The sequence below is a fragment of the Mauremys mutica genome, chromosome 1 (genome assembly GCF_020497125.1).
Source record: "Mauremys mutica isolate MM-2020 ecotype Southern chromosome 1, ASM2049712v1, whole genome shotgun sequence".
NCBI lineage: Eukaryota > Metazoa > Chordata > Testudines > Geoemydidae > Mauremys > Mauremys mutica.
The window spans coordinates 342,587,854-342,608,276 of NC_059072.1; the positions used below are offsets into that span (position 1 = coordinate 342,587,854).

At 45.5% G+C, this 20,423-nt stretch overlaps 1 protein-coding gene across 2 annotated transcripts in view; it reads right to left on the bottom strand.

The window, feature by feature from the left end:
* The window catches only part of EED (embryonic ectoderm development), a 36,305-nt gene extending 16,193 nt beyond the window's left edge, over window positions 1–20,112 (bottom strand). For both annotated transcript variants that reach the window (XM_045020362.1, XM_045020353.1), the window contains exons 1-2: window positions 19,975–20,112; window positions 7,568–7,720 (exon numbers count right to left, since the gene is read on the bottom strand). In XM_045020362.1, the coding sequence (XP_044876297.1) occupies window positions 7,568–7,720; window positions 19,975–20,094 (273 nt within the window). In that variant the 5' untranslated portion in view covers window positions 20,095–20,112. The remainder of the gene's footprint in view (window positions 1–7,567; window positions 7,721–19,974) is intronic.
* Between the last annotated feature and the right edge of the window lie 311 nt (window positions 20,113–20,423).

The following is a 20,423-nucleotide window of genomic DNA, read 5'->3' on the forward strand; positions in this document are numbered from 1 at the left end:
TCTAGTGCAGTGGTTCCCAAACTGGGGTTCATGAAATACAGAAGTCTTTTCTGAGAACCTCCAATGTAATGGTAGGCAGAGCCATCCCTAGGGATCCCAACCCCTGTGGGGTCTGGCAGCAGAAGCCCTGTGGGGCACAGGGGCCAGCAGCCCAAGCCCAGTAACCACGACTTTCTGGCAGAACAAGTTTAAGCTTTGTTGTAGTCATGTATTTTTGCCTAGAATGCTCAAGACCCCAATGCTTGTGGGAGGAACTCTTTATTTGAGTTGGCTTCTTAAATACCTTCATGCTGTTTCACATCTGGTACTCCTTGATGAAACATGTAGGCGGCTTAATCGAAGTGATATGAGCTACAGAGGTGAAACCTTGGAAGAGTGTTGCCATTTTCATAAAGTAATAACATTAATAATGTAATGATAAATAATAATGGAATAATAGTGTCATAAAAAAATTATTTCCAAGATCACTGCTTCTATCATTTATGCTCAGGTAAGGGAGAAAATCCCTAGAAATATTCATTTTTAAGAGGGGGTTCACAAGAGTTGATATTTTTGTGAAAGGGGTTCACGGGTTGTTAAAGTTTGGGAACCACTGCTCTAAAATAAAGCCTATGGGCATGTCTACATTTGCCATTTAAAGCGGAAAATGTCCCCTTTTTTGCACAAAATCCGCAGGAGCATCTATACTTGTTAATGACTTTTTGTGGTGAAACTCAGAAGTTTCACCATAAAAAGAAAACCACCTTCACAAGAGGCAAACAATTCTTACCGCTGTTCTTTTTGCGGTGATGTGAGAGAGAAGACATTCTTCCTGTGTAAACGCCTTTTGGCCTCTGGAGGATATCCCACAGTGCCAAATATGACCACTCTGGCCAGCACCTCCACTGTTCTGATGCCAGGTAAACGAATGTCTGCCCCTCCCCCTGTAAAGCCCCAGGACAGCTTGTCAAACAGCTGGAGTTATATACAGCTGTGAGGTATACCAGCCCCCCACCATTATTGAGGATGGATATATGTGATGTTTTCTTTTTTTTAAATAAAAGCACAAAATTTTCAAAAAGAAGCAAGCTTTATTTGTGTGTTCACGTTTCTGTACAGGTCATCACAGCTACAAGTCAACTTCACTGAAATTACAGACAGAACCACCATGTAGCACAGCACATGCTGTTAACACTTCCTTTCCCAAGCCCAGCAGCAAAGTTTAATGATATTCATTTTCTAAAACTTTTCCCTCAAGGCATCCCGGATCCTAACTGCCACACGTTGTGCCCCTCTAATAGCCCTGGTATCTGGCTGCTGAAACTCAGCAGCCAGGCATTCAGCCTCCACTCCACATATGAGTAAACCTTTCGCCCTTCCCCTCACAAATGTTATGTACAGTACAGCATGCCACAATAACCATGGGAATATTTTCCTCACTCATTTCCAGTCTATTGTACAAACATCTCCAGCATGCTTTCAAATGGCCAAATGCACATGTTAGGATATAGATATTCAGGCCTGTTTGCAAAGGCCTATACTTTAAGAATGTAGGTGTATTCTTATCACTTAGCTAGTTATAGAGGAATAAAAGAAAATCAAAATCACAGTCTGCCAATGTAAGGGCCTTCTCTTATTGTGACAGTCTGAAGCCCTGTTCTTAGGCTAAGGCCTCTGGCTAAGCAGCAGAGGCAGCCATAAGCTGGGAAGAGTAGGTCACATCCTTACATTCAAAACTAGTCACATTGAAATAAGGTGGTATTGGGCTGTTAGGAATACAATCCAGACCTGATAACATCTATCACCTCCAGAGAAAGGGAAGTGCCTAGAAGATTTAAAGGAAACTTAGTTTGGTAGCATCCTGTCTGGCAAGAACTCACTTATCAATAGCTGGGATGTGAAATTCTCATTTCTTTGTTGTTCAATTACTGTAGTCCTCATTTCCCTGTCTGGTTTTGTGATGGTTTCTATCTGCTGAATAATTAATTTTGTTGGGTGCAAACCAATTAAGGTGGTGGGATATAATTGGTTAGATAATCATGTTACAATATGTTAGGATTGGTTAGTAAAATTTCAGTAAAATGATTGGTTAAGGTATAGCTAAGCAGAACTCAAGTTTTACTATATAGTCTGCAGTCAATCAGAAAGTAAGGGGGGGAATGGGAACAGGGAATGGAATGGGGAAGGGGAAATGGGAACAGGGACAAAGGCAAGGCTCTGTGGTGTCAGAGCTGGGAAGGGGACACTAAGGAAGGAAATTGAAATCATTGTTTGCTGGAAGTTCACCCCAATAAACATCTCATTGTTTGCACCTTCGGACTTCAGGTATTGTTGCTTTCTGTCCATGTGAGAAGGACCAGGGAAGTGAATGGGTGAAGGAATAAGCCCTCTAACAGCACATTCCACAGCCATTCTGCACCTACTCAGCCTGTTGTTGAAATGTTCCTTACTGACATCTAGGTTTCCAGTGCATGGCTTCATGAGTCATGGCATCAATGGGCAAGCTGGGTCTCAATGGGCATTTCCACTTCCTCAATGGTGATCCGCTGGCCTGGAAAGCAAGTCCCTACTTGCAGCTTTCTGTAATGCCAGTGTTTTTAAAGATACGTGCGTCATGCCCCTTCTGGGACCATCCAGCATTAATATCAGTGAAATGCCCACGGTGATCCACTAGTGCCTGCAAAACTATGGAGAAGTACCCCTTACATTTATGTACTTGGTGCCAAGGTGGGTCCCACCAGTTAGGGAAGCCCATTTCTGCAAAGCCATCCAAAACATCACGCACATTACCAAGAGTCACGGTCTTGCGCAGTAGGATCCAATTAATGGCCTTGCATACTTGAGTTACCACAGCACCAATGGTCGATATCCCCACTCCAAACTGGTTCGCAACTGACTGGTCTGGGGAAAGCTCAGCACAGTTCCATGAAGTTGGCTTAACACATCCGAAAGTTTTGAAGCCACTGGTCGTCATCCCAGACATGCATAACAATATGATCCCACCACTCTGAGCTACTTTCCCTAGCCCCAAAAACGCCGTTCCACAGTGCTCAGCTCCTCAGTTAATGCCAAAAGCAACTGAATGTTAGGGTGTGGCTACACTTGCAGATTTAGAGCGCCAAGAGTTAAACCAGCCCTCGGAAACAGCAGCAGGGAAAGCACTATGGTGTGTTTACACTGTCAGCTGCAAGCACAGTGGCATGGTCACATTAGCAGCTCTTGCAATGCCACAGAGAGCAGTGCATTGTGATAGCTATCCCAGTGTGCAAGTGGCTGCAGCGTGCTTTTCAAATGGGGGTAGGGTGGTGGAGTCTGACACGGAGTGTGTTGTGTGTATGTGGGGGGAGAGACAGTGTACTTTGGGGGGCAGAGAGTGTGTCAGCATGCTGTCTTGTAAATTCAGACAGCAGCGGGGGAAACCCCAACATCAGCCCGACACACACCCACCCCTGTCTCAAGGCAGCAGCAGCATTTCATATTGTTTGCTTTGTCCCAGAAAAGCATGCCGCTGTCAGAAACAGAGCTTTGAAAGGTCATATCAATGACAAGAGTGGCCACTTGACTTCAAGGGATTATGAGATGTTTCAAGAGGCCAATCCCAGTGCAGTTTTTCAGCCGGGGCACGGCAAGCGCTATGCTTCTCGTGGAGGTGGATTACCAGGAATGCTCCAGCTGCAGAGTCCAGGCACTCTAAGGGCTTGGCTACACTTGAAAGTTGCAGCGCTAGTGGAGGCTTTCCAGCGCTGCAATTAGTAACCGTCCACACCTGCAAGGCACATCCAACGCCTCAACTCCCTGGCTGCAGCGCTGGCTGTACACCTGGTCTGGTTGGGGTGTAGCGATTGCAGCGCTGGTGATCCAGCGCTGCTCATCAAGTGTGGACACACACCAGCACTGTTATTGGCCTCCAGGGTATTAGCAGATATCCCAGAATGCTTTTATAAATTACTCTCTTTGTTTTGTTATGCAGCCTCTCTTTGTTTTGTTGTGAACCCGGAGCTGCTTATCTAAAAAACAAAACACCGCTCCTGTTTGCTGTGATCAATCTGTACCCGGCTGTGAACAATCAAATGAGATAATCCCTGTGAATGAGGCAGGCAGGCAGGGAGTGTTTGCTTGACAGAGAAAGGGAGTCCGTTTGGATGCAGGCTGTTTGCAATTAAGAGTTAAGACTAAGGGATCGGGAACATTTTCTGATTTTTCAAGGCAGGAAGCTAAACACACAGTGTTGGCTCCAAAAATCCACTCTCTCTCTCTCCCCCCGCTCCCTGTCACACTACACCACCCTCCACCCCCCTCTTTTGAAAAGCACGTTGCTGCCACTTGAACGCTGGGATAGCTGCCTATAATGCATCACTCCCAACAGCGCTGAAATGTGGCCACACACCAGCGCTGTCCCTACACAGCTGCATGACCAGCGCTGTAACTCCCAGCGCTGCAACTTTCAAGTGTAGCCAAGCCCTAAGTGCCTTGCCAGTGTGGACACCTCAGGAATTAGAGTGACCAGGGCTGATTTAATGGCTACACTTGCAAGTTAGAGCACAAGGCCTTATTTCCATTTCAGGCAGCTCATCAGGCATCTCTGACTGCAGTTCTCTTTGCAAGTTTAAGACCAAATAATAAAAATAATATGTGGAGATATACCTAACTCATAGTGGAAGGGACCCTGAAAGGTCACTGAGTCCAACCCCCTGCCTTCACTAGCAAGTATTGATTTTGCCCCAGATCCCTAAGTGGCCCCCTCAACGACTGAACTCTCAACCGTGGGCTTAGCAGGCCAATGCTCAAACCACTGAGCTATCCCTCCTCCCAGGTTCACTGCTACACGTGATGTGCAAGTGACAGCTATCAGAGTAGTGGACAGCAGTGCAGGATCCATTCCTGCTTGTAGATGTGATAGGGAAAGCAGCCAAACAGCCAGGAGTGTTAAAAAATGCCATGAAAGAGACAAGGAAGTAATAGGGCTCCTGGGACATGAAGCAGTGCATCATGGGGCACTGAGCAGGGACCCAGCATGCCTTCCACTCCTCCCCTCCCCCCCTTCCCACAAGACCTATCATCAAAATGGAGAGAGCTACACCGTGGGATAGCTGCCCAAGAGCGCTGCTCTCATCTGTGATGGAACTCTCTGATGCCTAAGAAATTGAGCACACAAACCAGTGCTTTACTTTCACTGGTTCCCTATCACCAGTGAAACTTACAGCACAAAAAACTGTGCAAGTGCAGACATACCCTTAGTTAAGCCATGCCACAAATGACTTCAATACTAACCTAGATCACAATATGCCTAGGAAGTTAGCACTTACAAAGTGGATTAAAATCTTCAAATGACAGGTAGTATAGAAGCTAGAAAAACGATTTTAATATTACTAAGATAGGCCTGTAATTATACAAGTATCTTCTTTTTGGTGACAAACATGGGGGTGCTCTTTACTAATTAACACTGTATTTTGGCCTGCCACTGCCATGGTGTTCAGAGACTATCTGGAACAGCCCAGGCAGGCAAGAGAGGCGTCATGATGGTCGTCTCATGACCTTCAAAATGGAAGGTATTAAGAGATAATACCAGAACAATTAGTGCTGACAACTGTAGTCCAGCCCCTGAACTGGTTTGACCAGTGTAGAGGAAGGGGGGAGGCCAAAGGCCACCAACACTTGAAATAGCTTCCTGGAGAACAAAGAAAGCTGACACTGTTTAGTTTGCAGCTTTGTTGTAGCAGTGTTGGTCCCCCAGTGAGGCACTATCTTTTATTGAATCAACTTCTGTTGGTGAAGGAGACACGTTTTAAAGCTACACAGAGCTCTGCCTCAGGTCCTGAAGAGCTTTTGTAGTTCGGAAGCTTGTTCCTTTCACCAATAGAAGATGGTACAATAAAAAGGGCTAATAGACACTCTCGGGGGAGGAGAGAGAAACATCCGAAGACCTCCACAGAAACTCACCTCTGAAGTTGTTAATCCTGCCTAGGTCACCATAATGGGATACAGCATAAAAGCTGGTTGTTTTAAAATCAGTTTTTTCTTTCTAAAACTTTGCTCCAACTGCTATAGAAAATATTCTCTTTTTAAGAAGGCTACTGGTCAATATCACCAGTCACAGATTACCATGGAGAGAAAATAGGTGCCCAGATCTCAGCATGGTGAGAAATGAATGGTACACACAGGGCAGTTTGGCCCTGGTCCTTCTGAAATAAATTAAAAAATATAAATAAATATATGGAGATATACCTATCTCATGGAACTGGAAGGGACCCTGAGAGGTCATTGAGTCCAGCCCCCTGCCTTCCCTAGCAGGACCAAGTACTGATTTTGCCCCAGATCCTTAAGTGCCCCCCTCAAAGATTGAACTCACAACCCTGGGTTTAGCAGGGCAATGCTCAAACCGCTGAGCTATCCCCCCAGGGAAAGAGTGGGAGAACTGTGAAATACCACTCTGAAGCAGGTAGGAGTTAAAGGCACAAGACCAGAGAACTCAGGTCATTCAGACACCAGGACAGAGGGTGCAGCTCGCCCTGTAATCATGACAATGTATTTAAACAAAAATTTAAAAAAAATAAAAAAAATAAAAATTTACCTCTGTCCAAATCTGAATTTGAGTTTAGGAAAAGCAGAAATGCATCTGCAATGATATTAACTCTTACAAGGAAAATCATGCCATGCTCAGCTGAGGTCTTGGAAGGTAAATAAAGATACTATTTTGTTTTAAAAGGCAAGGTGTCAAAACAGCTCAGACAGACAACTTACATCAAGAAACTACTGTTTTCTCAGAAAAATCTATATGCTGTAAATCATCCCAGCACACACACTTATTTACTACTTAACCTTTACGTCTATACATATTCAGTTACTGATTTGAGCTCTCAAAATAGTTACCCCCAAAAAAGACATTTTACTTCACTTTTAAGGGACTTTGACAACTAATTTGTAAAAAATATTACATATATATCTTGCAAAAACAGGAAATAAAGGTTTGCTTTATTTGGAAAGTTATACTTTTGTTTTCTTGGCATTTAAACTACACCTAAGGGAGCTCCTACACAAGTGTTTAAAAAATATTTTTAGAGTGGTTTTTCAGACTCAGTCATAACAGTGTTTAAAATTTACAGCACTGAGTAACAGACACACTTCATGGTTTCCTTGAGGGCAAATGTGTAAAAACAGTAAAAGTAATGGAAAGCAAGTCTAGGAAGGTAGAAATATCCTGCTCCACACATCTCTACAAGATAATGTGAAATTCCATTCCTTTAAGTTGTTTTGGTGATTTTTCACTCTTAAGTGTAGTCTTGTTACACTTTTGTATAGGTCAAAGATGGGTAAAATATATTTCATACCACATGGCATAAGCTATTTCCCTAGGGATCATGAATGACATCTCCACTCCATATACAGCATTTATGGTTATTTCTGTGGTGTTCATCACGATAGTATCTGCACGATATTGCATAATTAGCTCAGAAGGACAGAGAAAGGGAGAAAGAGGATCACCTTCCTCTGAAGCATGAGTAAAGCTGAGATATCAGATAGTGTCTCTAAATCAAAGTGGTCACCACAACTAGTGTCTAGTTTCCAACCTCATCTATTTGAGCCTTACCTTCAGACTATTTACACATTTAAAGGAGTATTTGCACTTCTTGGATTTCCATTTTCCTTTTCCCCAGCTTTTTCTTCCTGGTGCATTGGGAGTGTTTGTTGGGGTGTCAGGGCGTTCAGTGTTAGTACCACTTTCTATACTAACAGCATCATCCTGAAAATATACAAAATGGGTAGATATCAGTACCTTACTTAAGAAACCCAAATAATGGAAAACTAGCTGCTTTTACATTTTTTTCCCCCACCAATAGGAATACTCTCTGCACATGGACTTAAAAAAATAAAAGTTCCCAAAGGGAAAAAAAAATAATGTTATAGATTTTCTAAATAAAAACAGCATTCATCCGTAGAGATATTGAAAGGTCAGACAGTTGTGTCCAGTGCACTAGTAAAGTTTTTTTTTCAGGAAATATTACGTTACTTGTCATATTTCTAAAGACAGAAACGTCATAAGTGAATCACCTAAGTCAGAGAGAATCTTCCCCTCCACGTTCCCCCCCAGAATGGGGCACAGTTTCAAGGTAACTGCACCTTTACCTCCCTGACCCCGTGCTCTTCTCAAAGAAGGCACACTTAGGCCTGGTCTACACTATGCATTTAACCCGGTTTTAGGAGCGTTAAACCGATTTAACGCCACACCCGTCCACACTAAGAGGCCCTTTATATCGATATAAAGGGCTCTTTAAACCGGTTTCTGTACTCCTCCCCAACGAGAGGAGTAGCGCTAATATCGGTATTACCATATCAGATATGGGTTAGTGTGGCCACAAATCGACGGTATTGGCCTCCGGGCGGTATCCCACAGTGCACCACTGACCGCTCTGGACAGCAATCAGAACTCGGATGCAGTGACCAGGTAGACAGGAAAAGCCCCGCGAACTTTTGAATATCATTTCCTGTTTGCCCAGCGTGGAGCTCCGATCAGCATGGGTGGCGATGCAGTCCGAAATCCAAATCCAAAAAGAGCTCCAGCATGGACCGTACGGATGTGATCGCTGTATGGGCAGGCAAATCTGTTCTATCAGAGCTCCGTTACAGAAGACGAAATTCCAAAGCATTTTTAAAAAATCTCCAGACAGAGGCCACAGCAGGGACTCAGCACGCTGCTGCGTGACAAACATAACGGAAAGCCAAAGAATCAAATGGACGCTCATGGAGGGAGGGAGGGGGGACTGAGGACTCAAGCTATCCCACAGTTCCTGCAGTCTCCGAAAAGCATTTGCATTCTTGGCTGAGCTCCCAATGCCTGTAGTGTCAAACACATTGTCCACGGTGGTCCAGGGCATGGCTCGTCAATTTACCCCCCCTCACCCACCCCCAGAAGTAAAAGGGAAAAAAATCCTCTTTTGACTCTTTTAAATGTCACCCTATGTTTACTGAATGCTGCTGATAGACGCGATGCTGCAGCAGTCAACGGCAGCATCCTCACCCCCCCTCATGGGTGGCTGATGGTACAATATGGCTGATATCCATCATCATCATCAGCCTTGTGGCAGATGGTGCAGTACAAAAGGACTGGTATCCGTCCACATCATCAGCCCGTGAGTGCTCCTGGCTGGCCTCCGGTGAGGTTGGCTGGGGGTGCCTGGGTAAAAAACTCCTGATCATTCCCAGTAGATGGTACAGTACGGCTGGTAACCATCTTCTTCATAGCAACAGGGGGCTGAGCTCCATCAGCCCCCGCCTTTCATGTGTAAAGAAAAGATTCTGTTCTGCCTGGACCATCATAGCAGAGGGATGCTGGGCTCCTCTCCCCCACACTGCTTAATGTCCTGTCTGGACTATCATAGCAGCTGGAGGCTGCCTTCCCCTCATATCTCACTAACAAGTCACTGTTTCTTATTCCTGCATTCTTTATTACTTCATCACACAAATGGGGGACACTGCAACAGTAGCCCAGGAAGGCTGGGGGCGGAGGGAATCAACAGGTGGGGTTGTTGCAGGGGCACCCCCTGTGAATAGCATACAGCTCATCATTTCTGCGGGATCTGACACAGAGCGGCTGTGCTCTATGGTTCTCTGATACACTGGTTCTCTAGTACACTTGCCCCATATTCTAGGCAGGACTGATTCTATTTTTAGATACCGTAAAGGTGGGATTGACTTGGGGAGTCATTCCCATTTTTGTCTTTTGCGCCCCCGGCCGATCTCAGCCAGGGGCACCTATGACAGCAGCAGATGGTGCAGCACAAAAGGACTGGTAACCGTCATCTCATTGCCAATTTACAATGGCATGGTAGATGGTACAGAACGGCTGATAACCATCTCTGCTATCATGCAAAAGCAAATGAATGCTGCTGTGTAGCGCTGCTGAATCGCCTGTGTCAGCGGCATCTAGTACACATACGGTGACAGTGACAAGAGGCAAAACAGACTCCATGGTTGCCATGATATGGCGTCTGCCAGGGCAATCCAGGGAAAAAGGGCGCAAAATGATTGTCTGCCGTTGCTTTCCCGGAGGAAGAAATGACTGATGACATTTACCCAGAACCACCCGCGACAATGATTTTTGCCCCATCAGGCACTAGGATCTCAACCCAGAATTCCAAGGGGCGGGGGAGACTGCGGGAACTATGGGATAGCTACGGAATAGCTACCCACAGTGCAACGCTCCAGAAATCGATGCTAGCCTCGGACCGTGGACGCACACCACCGATTTAATGCGCTTAGTGTGGCCGCGTGCACTCGATTTTATACAATCTGTTTTACTAAACTGGTTTATGTAAAATCGGAATAATCCTGTAGTGTAGACATACCCTTAGTCTAGAGGCCTGAGAGCTTCATCTCTCTCTGCACAGTGACCTTTGAATGGAGTTTACCAACATGTAGTAGTGTTCAGGTCCCCCTTGGATCAAAGATCAGGTCCATTTGTTGAGATGGAAAGAAATCTCCCTCCCCTGCCCCACCCATATTAGGTTAAACTCAGCCTTTTATGCCAGAAATTCTTTGGTTCCTTGGGTTTCCGATACCCATTTGAACCAGTATATACAAGCCAACCCAGGGAGTGGTACCCCCCTCTTGAATTGTTTACAATCCCTGGGACTGCAGTAATCACCCCCACACAGTTTTTACTTCCTGGTAACCCTCCCTCCACGGAGCTGAATAAAGTCCCTGGCCCAGCAGATATACAGAACATTAACAAATTCAATATGGTACCCAAAAATACTGCATGTGCTTGCAACCTCTGTCACTGAAGGACAGCTTCCCAGGGGAAGGCTGACAGCCCTCACAGGCTCCGAGCCATAGGAAGTTTGTAGTCTTTAATTCCATCTCTCTTCCTACCCCCTCTAAACTTAAGGAAATTCTAGCTTCAGTAGATTTGTCAAAAAAATAGGCCTCCTATGCATTAGTAAGATTTGGTCAGTATGGTGTGGATATAGTTATATCGGTATAAAAATGCTTATTCCAGTATAGTTTATGGAATATTACATGATCACAATCTACTTGGCAGAGCTATGTCAGTACAATTTTTAAGTGTAGGTCCCCCAGGAAGCCTGTTTTGTGATTCTTGGATAAAGTTGTCTCCTCTCTTCTCCATCGTGAGCCTATTCTTCAGTAAGCCAGAGAGCCCAAATTCCTTACCCTCAAGCTGACACCACAGCACACTGTTAAACTAACCACTAAAAGTATGTGTTGTATGAAACAAACACACACACTTGCTAGTTCCCTGAATGATCAACTGAAAAAAAACCAACACTAAATGGAGGCTTTTCCTCCTCCCCCAGCTATACCTCACATACAAGCGTTAAAATTTTAACAGACTTTATGAGCATACATTTTACAGATACTTCAAAATGATGTTTTCTGTAATACGCAATAATCCTGGTAACATCTGAAAGCAAGCAAGCAAAACTGACACACAGGTGCATTCAGAGCCAAGGTACAGTAGCAAGCCAAGATAGTATATCTGAGTCAAGACAACATAGATAGTCTTATGTGCAGCTTTCACTAGTATTCTCATTGGATTTATGTAGTATACCTGGTTCTTTACAAACACGAAAGAAAGTTCCCCCCCACACAATGAGTTTACACTACAGAGACTAAATCCCACAATCTTCACTCAGGCAAGACTCCCTGCGAAGTAGTTAGATACAGTACCGATCTTCACTTGCTGTAGTACACAGGCTCTCAGCACACTTTTTTTTTTTTAAATGCACATTTATTCTGAGTCATATTTCAGGACAAATGTAATTAGACAAACGATATTACAGCCAGCAGTAACTCCAGACAGTAATCTCTTAAATGTCATCACACAGACTGATGATTCTGCTGAAAATACTACTTTTAAAACATGTATCACAAATAGTATCAAATTTTAAATTTCCTATCACTGCAGAGGTCCAATATCCTTAATGACTACAAAAAAAATTCCGAAGTAAACATAGAAGTTAGTTACAATTACCCTTCAACACCTGAGGCTCTGTTCTTGAGGCTACAGACTGGCATTCCTTTTGAAAATATCAATGAAAAGAACACACACCACCAACTTGAGAAATGTTTGCTAAACAATACATATCCAAAACAGTGGAACAGCACTTCATTACATGTCAGTTTTGTCTGCCTGCTTTTTGGTGCTAGGAAGCACTCTGCAACCATACAGATACCTGGAATCAGTGAGAGTTAACTTAACAGATACTGCAAGATTTGACTCTAGACCTAAAAAAAAAAAAATTACAACATTAATTCATACTAAGAACGTGTGGGCAGATGGGCTTGGAGAAAGCAAAGTGGGTTTGGGGCAGAAAGGGAGAAAGCTGTGGCCACATCTATGCTATAACATAGTTACGGCCTATGTTGCTATAACCCCATAGAGAAATCACAGACTACAGTGACAGAAGGGGGTTTTGCATTGCTGTAGGAACTCCATCTCAAGTGATTCTTCCACTGATCTTCCAGACAGCACAGCTACAGTACAGAGAAGGGCAACAAAAATTATTAGGGGTATAGAACAGCTTCCATTTAAGGAGAGATTAAAAAGTCTGGGACTTTTCAGCTTGGAAAAGAGACGACTAAGGTGGGATATGATACAGGTCTATAAAATCTTGACTGGTGTGAAGTAAGTAAGTGTTATTTACTCCTTCACATAACACAAGAACTAGGGGTCACCCAATGAAATTAAAAGCCAGCAGATTTAAAACAAACAAAAGGAAGTACTTCTTCATACAGCGCACAGTCGACCTGTGGAACTTCTCACCAGGGAATGTTGTGATGGCCAAACTAACAGGATTCAAAAAAGAACTAGATAAGTTCCTGGAGGATAGGTCCATCAATGGCTATTAGCCAGGATGGGCAGGAATTCAACACCATGTTCTGAGTGTCCCAAGCCTCTGTTTGCCAGAAGCTGGGAGAGTATCACAGAATCATAGAATTCAAGATCAGAAGGGACCATTATGATCACCTAGTCTGACCTCCTGCAAGATGCAGGCCACATAAGCCGATCCACCCACTCCTTAAGCAAGCGACCCCTGCCCCATGCTTCGGAGGAAGGCGAAAAACCTCCAGGGCCACTGCCAATCTACCCTGGAGGAAAATTCCTTCCCGACCCCAAATATGGCGGTCAGCTGAACCCCGAGCATGCGGGCAAGACTCTCCAGCCATACCCTCTGGAAAAAGGCTAACTATCCTATCATTGACCCACTGTACTAATTACCAGTGTGGCACTTAATTGACCTATTGACTAAGCCCGTTATCCTATCATACCATCTCCTCCATAAACTTATCTAGCTTAATCTTAAAGTCATGGAGGTCCTTCACCCCCACTGTTTCCTTCGGTAGGCTGTTCCAGAATTGCACTCCTCTGATGGTTAGAAACCTTAGTCTAATTTCAAGCCTAAATTTCCTGACTGACAATTTATATCTGTTTGTCCTCGTGTCCACATTAGCACTGAGCTGAAATAATTCCTCTTCTTCCCTGGTATTTATCCCTCTGATATATTTAAAGAGTGCAATCATATCTCCTCTTATCCTTCTTTTGGTTAAGGAAAACAAACCGAGCTCCTCAAGTCTCCTTTCATACGACAGACTTTCCATTCCTCTGATCATTCTAGTGGCCCTTCTTTGTACCCGTTCCAGTTTGAATTCATCCTTCTTAAACATGGGAGATCAAAACTGCACACAATACTCCAAATGAGGTCTTAGCAACGCCTTATATAATGGGACTAGCACCTCCTTAACCCTACTAGAAATACCTCGCCTAATGCATCCCAAGACCGCATTAGCTTTTTTAACGGCCACGTCACATTGCCTACTCATAGTCATCCTACGATCAACCAGGACTCCTAGGTCCTTCTCCTCCTCCGTTACTTCCAACTGGTGCGTCCCCAGCTTATAACTAAAGTTCTTGTTAGTCATCCCTAAATGCATAACCTTACACTTCTCATTATTGAATTTAATCCTGTTACTAATACTCCAGTTTACAAGGTCATCCAAATCTCCCTGGAGGATATCCCGATCCTTTTCGGAATTTGCAATACCTCCCAACTTGGTGTCATCCGCAAACTTTATCAGCCCACTCCTACTCTTGGTTCCCAGGTCAGCGATAAATAGATTGAATAAAATCGGACCCAAAACCGAACCTTGAGGAACTCCACTGGTAACCCCCCTCCAACCTGACAGTTCCCCCTTCAATACGACCCTCTGCAGTCTCCCCTTTAACCAGCTCCTTATCCACCTCTGGATTTTCATTTCGATCCCCATCTTTTCCAATTTAACCAGTAATTCCTCATGCGGTACCGTATCAAACGCCTTACTGAAATCAAGATATATTAGATCCACCACATTTCCCTTGTCTAAAAAATCTGTTACTTTCTCAAAGAAGGAGATCAGGTTGGTTTGGCACGATCTACCTTTCGTAAATCCATGCTGTAATTTGTCCCAGTTGTCATCGGCCTCATGCTCCGTAACCACTCTCTCCTTTAAAATTTTTTCCATGACTTTGCATACTACAGATGTTAAACTAACAGGCCTGTAGTTACCCGGGTCACTTTTTTTCCCCTTCTTGAATATAGGAACTATATTAGCTAATCTCCAGTCAAACGGTACAACCCCCGAGTTTAGAGATTTATTAAAAATCATCGCTAACGGGCTTGCAATTTCACTCGCCAATTCCCTTAATATTCTAGGATGAAGATTATCCGCGCCCCCCGATTTACTTCCATTTAGCTGTTCAAGTTTGGCTTCTACCTCAGATACCCTAATGTCTACCCCCATATCTTCATTCCCATCAGTCCCTCTATCACTATTCCTTAGCCCTTCATTAGCCTCATTAAAGACCAAGGCAAAATATTCATTCAGATATTGTGCCATTCCAAGATTATCCCTAATCTCCACTCCGTTTAAAGTTTTAAGCGGTCCCACTTCTTCCTTCTTGGTTTTCTTCCTATTTATATGGCTAAAAAACCTTTTGCTATTGGTTTTAATCCCCTTCGCTAGGTCCATCTCCACCCGGCTCTTTGCCTTTCTCACTGCTTCCCTACACCCTCTGACCTCAATAAGGTAGGTTTCTTTGCTGATCCCTCCCATTTTCCACTCCTTGTACGCTTTCTGTTTTTTCTTAATCACCCCTCTAAGACGCTTGCTCATCTAGCTCGGTCTAAAACTGCTACCTACGAGCCGTTTTCCCTTTCTCGGGATACATGCCTCTGACAACTCCTGCAATTTCAACCTGAAGTAACCCCAGGCGTCATCTGCCTTTAGATCCCTAAATATGTTAGTCCAATCCACTTCCCTAACTACTCGCCTTAATTTAGTAAAGTTAGCCCTTTTGAAATTATATACCTTAGTCTCAGATGCAATTTTGATTATCCTCCCATTTATTTTGAAACGAATTAGCTCATGATCACTCGAGCCAAGGTTGTCCCCTACAACTATTTCCCCAACAAGGTCCTCGTTACTCACCAAAATCAGATCTAAAATGGCATCCCCCCTCATCGGTTCAGCAACTACTTGATGAAGGAATTCATCAGCTATCACGTCTAGGAAAAGCTGAGCCCTATTATTATTACTAGCATTTGTTTCCCAATCTATATCCGGGAAGTTAAAGTCCCCCATGATCAAACAGTTCCTATTAGTATTTACCTCCTTAAAAACATTAAAGAGCTCTCTATCCATATCCAGGCTAGATCCCGGCGGTCTATAGCACACCCCAATCACTATCCCAGGGGAGGCTCTAGTAGTTTTCTTCCCCAATGTGACCATTGCCCAAACAGACTCTGTATTATCCATTGCATTGCTAGTTATTTTGTTACATTTCACCTCATTATTGATATACAATGCTACTCCCCTACCTTTACCTTTGCATCGGTCTTTCCTAAACAGCACATACCCTTCCATACCTGTACTCCAGTCATGGCTACCGTTCCACCATGTTTTGGTTATTCCTACGATATCCGGTTTCAATTCCCGGACCAGGAGCTCCAGTTCCTCCATTTTGTTACCTAAGCTTCTCGCATTGGTAAACAAACATCCTAATTTTTGCTGTTTGGCTCCTCTCACCCTTTTCACCCAACTTGGTAGGGACACAGTACTACCAGTATGACCTGTCGATCTAGTATCCGTCCCCCTCTGGCTATATCTGTTCTTATCCTGTTGTTCTCACTCCCAATGTACAACAGGGGATGGATCATTTGATGATTGCCTGTTCTGTTCATTCCCTTTGAAACACCTCTCATCGGCCACTGTTGGAAAATAGGACACTGGGCTAGATGGACCACTGGTCTGACACAGTATGGCCATTCTTAAGTGAGGTGCCAGAAGTGTGGATTTTTCATACCTTTGAGTGCCAGAGCTCTGTCAATCTAAGGCTTTGTCTACATTAGCACTTTTGTCGGCAAAATGTTTGTCAGTCAGGGGTGTGAAAAAAATACACTGTTGCCTGACATAAGTTTCACCAATAAAAGGGCTGCTCTGGACAGCGCTATGTCAGCAGGAGACGCTCTCCCGCTGGCACAGCTACTGCTGCTCATGGGGGGTGAGTTAATTATGCTAGCAGGAGAGCTCTCTCCTGTCAGCACAGGAGACCTTACAGCGGTACAGCTGTGGTGGTACAGTTGTGCCACTGTAAGGTCCGCAGTGTAGAGACAGCCTACATTTTAAGTGTAAACTAGAGCTGGCCTAAACTACAGATAGGTCGACCTTCCTATGCCACTCAGGGGTGTGAAAAATTCACTCCCCTGAGACACAAAGCCAATCTAAGGTGCAGTGTCTACAACACTGGGTCAATGGAAGAATTCTTCTGATGACCTACCTACCGCATCACAAGGAAGCGGATTTAGTACAGCAATGGAAAAACCCCTTCTGTCACTTTAGTAAGGGCTGGTCTACACTGGCAACGCTAAAGTGCTGCCGCGGCAATGCTTTAATGTGGCTTGTGTGGTCGTGGCGCAATGCTGGGAGAGAGCTCTCCCAGTACTCTTAAAAAAAAAAAAAACCACCTCCACCTGGCCGTAGCTCCCAGCGCTTGGGGCACTGTTTACACTGGCACTTTACAGCGCTGCAACTTGCTGCGCTCAGGAGGGTGATTTTTCACACCCGAGCAAGAAAGTCACAGCACTGTTAATTGCCAGTGTAGACAAGCCCTAAGTGTCTATACTACTACTGTGCTAGTCAGCTGCCGTGGTTCAAGCACAGACATACCTCAGCCTATTTAGGCTGCGTCTACACTGCCACTTTCAGCACTAAAACTCGCTGCTCGTTTTTTGGGGGGGGGAGGGGCGCTAGCACTAGGAGAGCTCTCCCCCAGCAATAAAGCATGTCTACACTGCCCACCTCACAGTGCTGCTGCTGCCATAACGTGGACAGTGTAGACATACCCTTAAAAAGCTGGTTTGGAAGCAGAATGAAAGGTGGGAGAAAAAAGACAAAGGGAGCAGTTGGGAGAGAGGACTGGGTGGAGCACTGGAGGCAACAAGAATGTGAAGACAAAAGCAGGAGCAGAGCTATTCAGACCCCTGAAGGTGAAGATAAGGTGCTTGAAATCTGAGTGGATGAAAAGTAGTGAAGTTTGTGGGGGATGGGGGATTGATGCAGTTATTCTCTTCATCTGTTCAGGTTTCAATCTCTATCTTTACCTTCAGGGGTCTGATTAGCTCTGCTCCTGCTTGTTTCCACATTTCTTGTTGCCTCCCATGCTCCACCCAATCTTCTCTCCCAACAACTCCCTTTGTCTTTTTTCCTCCCACAAAATTTTGCCTTCCCTTACTTTGCTTCTACCTCTTGGAAAGGATTCCTCTCTCTTTCTGCCTCAAGATCTCTTTCATTTAAGTCTTTCACTGCTACTTTCCCCAAGGCCATCTGCCCACATATTCTTAGTATGACTTATTATTTTAACTACTGTTTTGACATGACAGGAGCCTGTATGTAGAGAGAAAAAGGGGCAAAGCAGAAGTGACCGACCAGGGTTACACACAGGACTTTTTAGTATTGTATTCTATTATTTCAGAGTTTAAACTACATAAATATGACCAGAGATTTTAATGGTTGGTACTTAAATCACTATACAAATATTATATATGCGTTACAATAAATACGGACTTCACATTTATAGAAGACTATATTACTAAGCCTATCTGCAATGGATTACACTTAGTTGCAGAAATCTAACAACACAGCTCATTGCAGAATTGGGACCTCATAATTTAATTTTAACAGTAACAGAAAAGACTTGCCAACAGTATTGTGTGAATGAATGACCAGAATGTAACTTCTGGTACAAAAGCAAAAGAAAAAAACAATTTCTAACAAGTTAGGTATGAACCTCATTGGTTTGTGTAATCATTTTAAGCACATCTTTTTGGTATTATACAACAGTTCTGTTACAGCCAATCATTTGCTTTTGTTTTGTTCTTATATTAGGACAGTCTCTTTAGAGGCACATATTTGGTGATAAATTTTTGCCACAAAAGTGGAGTTTTCTTCCACTATAATAACTTTAATTTAAAAACATTCTCAAACAGAGTCTCCTTTCACCAAAAGACTACATGTATGTAGGAATATTGTAAAACATATTGTTTCATAGTACACGATTTAAAACAAGACACAGCACACACACACACAGTGTTTTATTTTTTCACTTTAAGATGTTTTACTAGAAACTGATTAACCACTTAGACTATAAAAAAATACAATCTCTACCTCTACAGCTCACACACCTTACCTCCGAGGTGCCTGCCTATCTCCCAGCCCCTCCTTACTTAATTATTTAGGAATATGGTATCTCCTGAGCCCCCTCAGACCTAAAATACCTTCTCCCTATTTAGAGCGCAGGGAGCATCAAACAGAAATTTCCCCATCACTATTTTGAGATGAAGGAGGGCTCTGGTCCTACAGCCCTGTAGGGCCTTCTCCTTCCCCCACCACCACAGTGGATGCAGCCTAAGACACAAATCCCAGAACCTCCACACTGCTGAGGGTCCCCCACCTCTCCATGCCCATATATTACGGTGGGGCCCTTCAGTTAAGGGAAAGATCCCAAGCTACTTGAGGAGATTTCCCAGTTAAGGGGGAACTCTCCGCCCAGCCTGCTGTGAGGGATGTGTGTATCCCCTTGGGGAAGGGAAAGGCTCCAAGATACAGGCTATCTGGGGAGATTCCCCAGCAATGGGGGTGACCCCAGCCATGCCTGCTGGGAGAGATTTGGAGATCCCCCCTAGGAAGGGAAAGGCCCCAGGATTAGAGACATTGGGACAACTCCCCGACAATGGGGTGATCCCGCCATGCCTGCTGGGAGGGATGGGGGATCCCCCCGAGGAGGAGAAGGCCCCAGGGTCGGGGGAGACATTGGGTCAATTCCCGTGGTAATGGGGTGATCCCGCCATGAGGGATGGGGGATCCCCCCGGGGAGGAGAAGGCCCCAGGTTCGGGGGGGGACATTGGGGCAATTCCCGACAATGGGGTGACCCCGCCATGCGAGGGATGGGGGATCCCCCCGGGGAGGAGAAGGCCCCAGGGTCGGGGAAGACATTGGGTCAATTCCCGACAATGGGGTGACCCGCCATGAGGGATGGGGGAGCCCCCCGGGGAGGAGAAGGCCCCAGGGTCGGGGGGGGGACATTGGGGCAATTCCCGACAATGGGGTGAGCCCGCCATGCCTGCTGGGAGGGATGGGGGATCCCCCCGGGGAGGAGAAGGCCCCAGGGTCGGGGGGGGGACATTGGGGCAATTCCCGACAATGGGGTGAGCCCGCCATGCCTGCTGGGAGGGATGGGGGATCCCCCCGGGGAGGAGAAGGCCCCAGGGTCGGGGGGGGACATTGGGGCAATTCCCGACAATGGGGTGAGCCCGCCATGCCTGCTGGGAGGGATGGGGGATCCCCCCGGGGAGGAGAAGGCCCCAGGGGCAGCGGCTTCCCCGTGTTAAGGGCGGGGAACCCCCCAGTAACGGGCTCCCCCGGGGGCCCCGCTCCCGACTCACGTTCTCGTCCCCGGACAGGTCCCCGGGGTTGCTGTTCTCGTCGCTGCTCAGCTTCTGCTTCTTGGCCGGCATCTCGCTCCCTGCTCCCGCCGCCGCCGCGGGATCAGCCCGCTCAGACATCTTCCCCGCCCCCCGCCGCGGAGCGTAAAGCGCGCCCGGACCAGGGCCGACGCACCGCCGTAAAGAGTCCGCCTCACGCCGCAAAGCAGATTGACAGCCTAGTGACGGCAGCTGCCACACTGCTGAAAAATCCAGCCTAGCCCCAGCCTCCCTGCGGCTGCTAGAGCTGGCGGGGGGAGGGAGAGAGAGAGAGGGGGCGGGTGGATGCTGTAGACAGGCTCAGATAATCTCAGGGGTCTTTTTAGTCTCTCATCTTCCATTGATTTCAGTGGCTGGCAGGAGCCTAAATACTTTTTAGGGTTTCGGCTTCAGTGGCAAAGCTTCCCCCC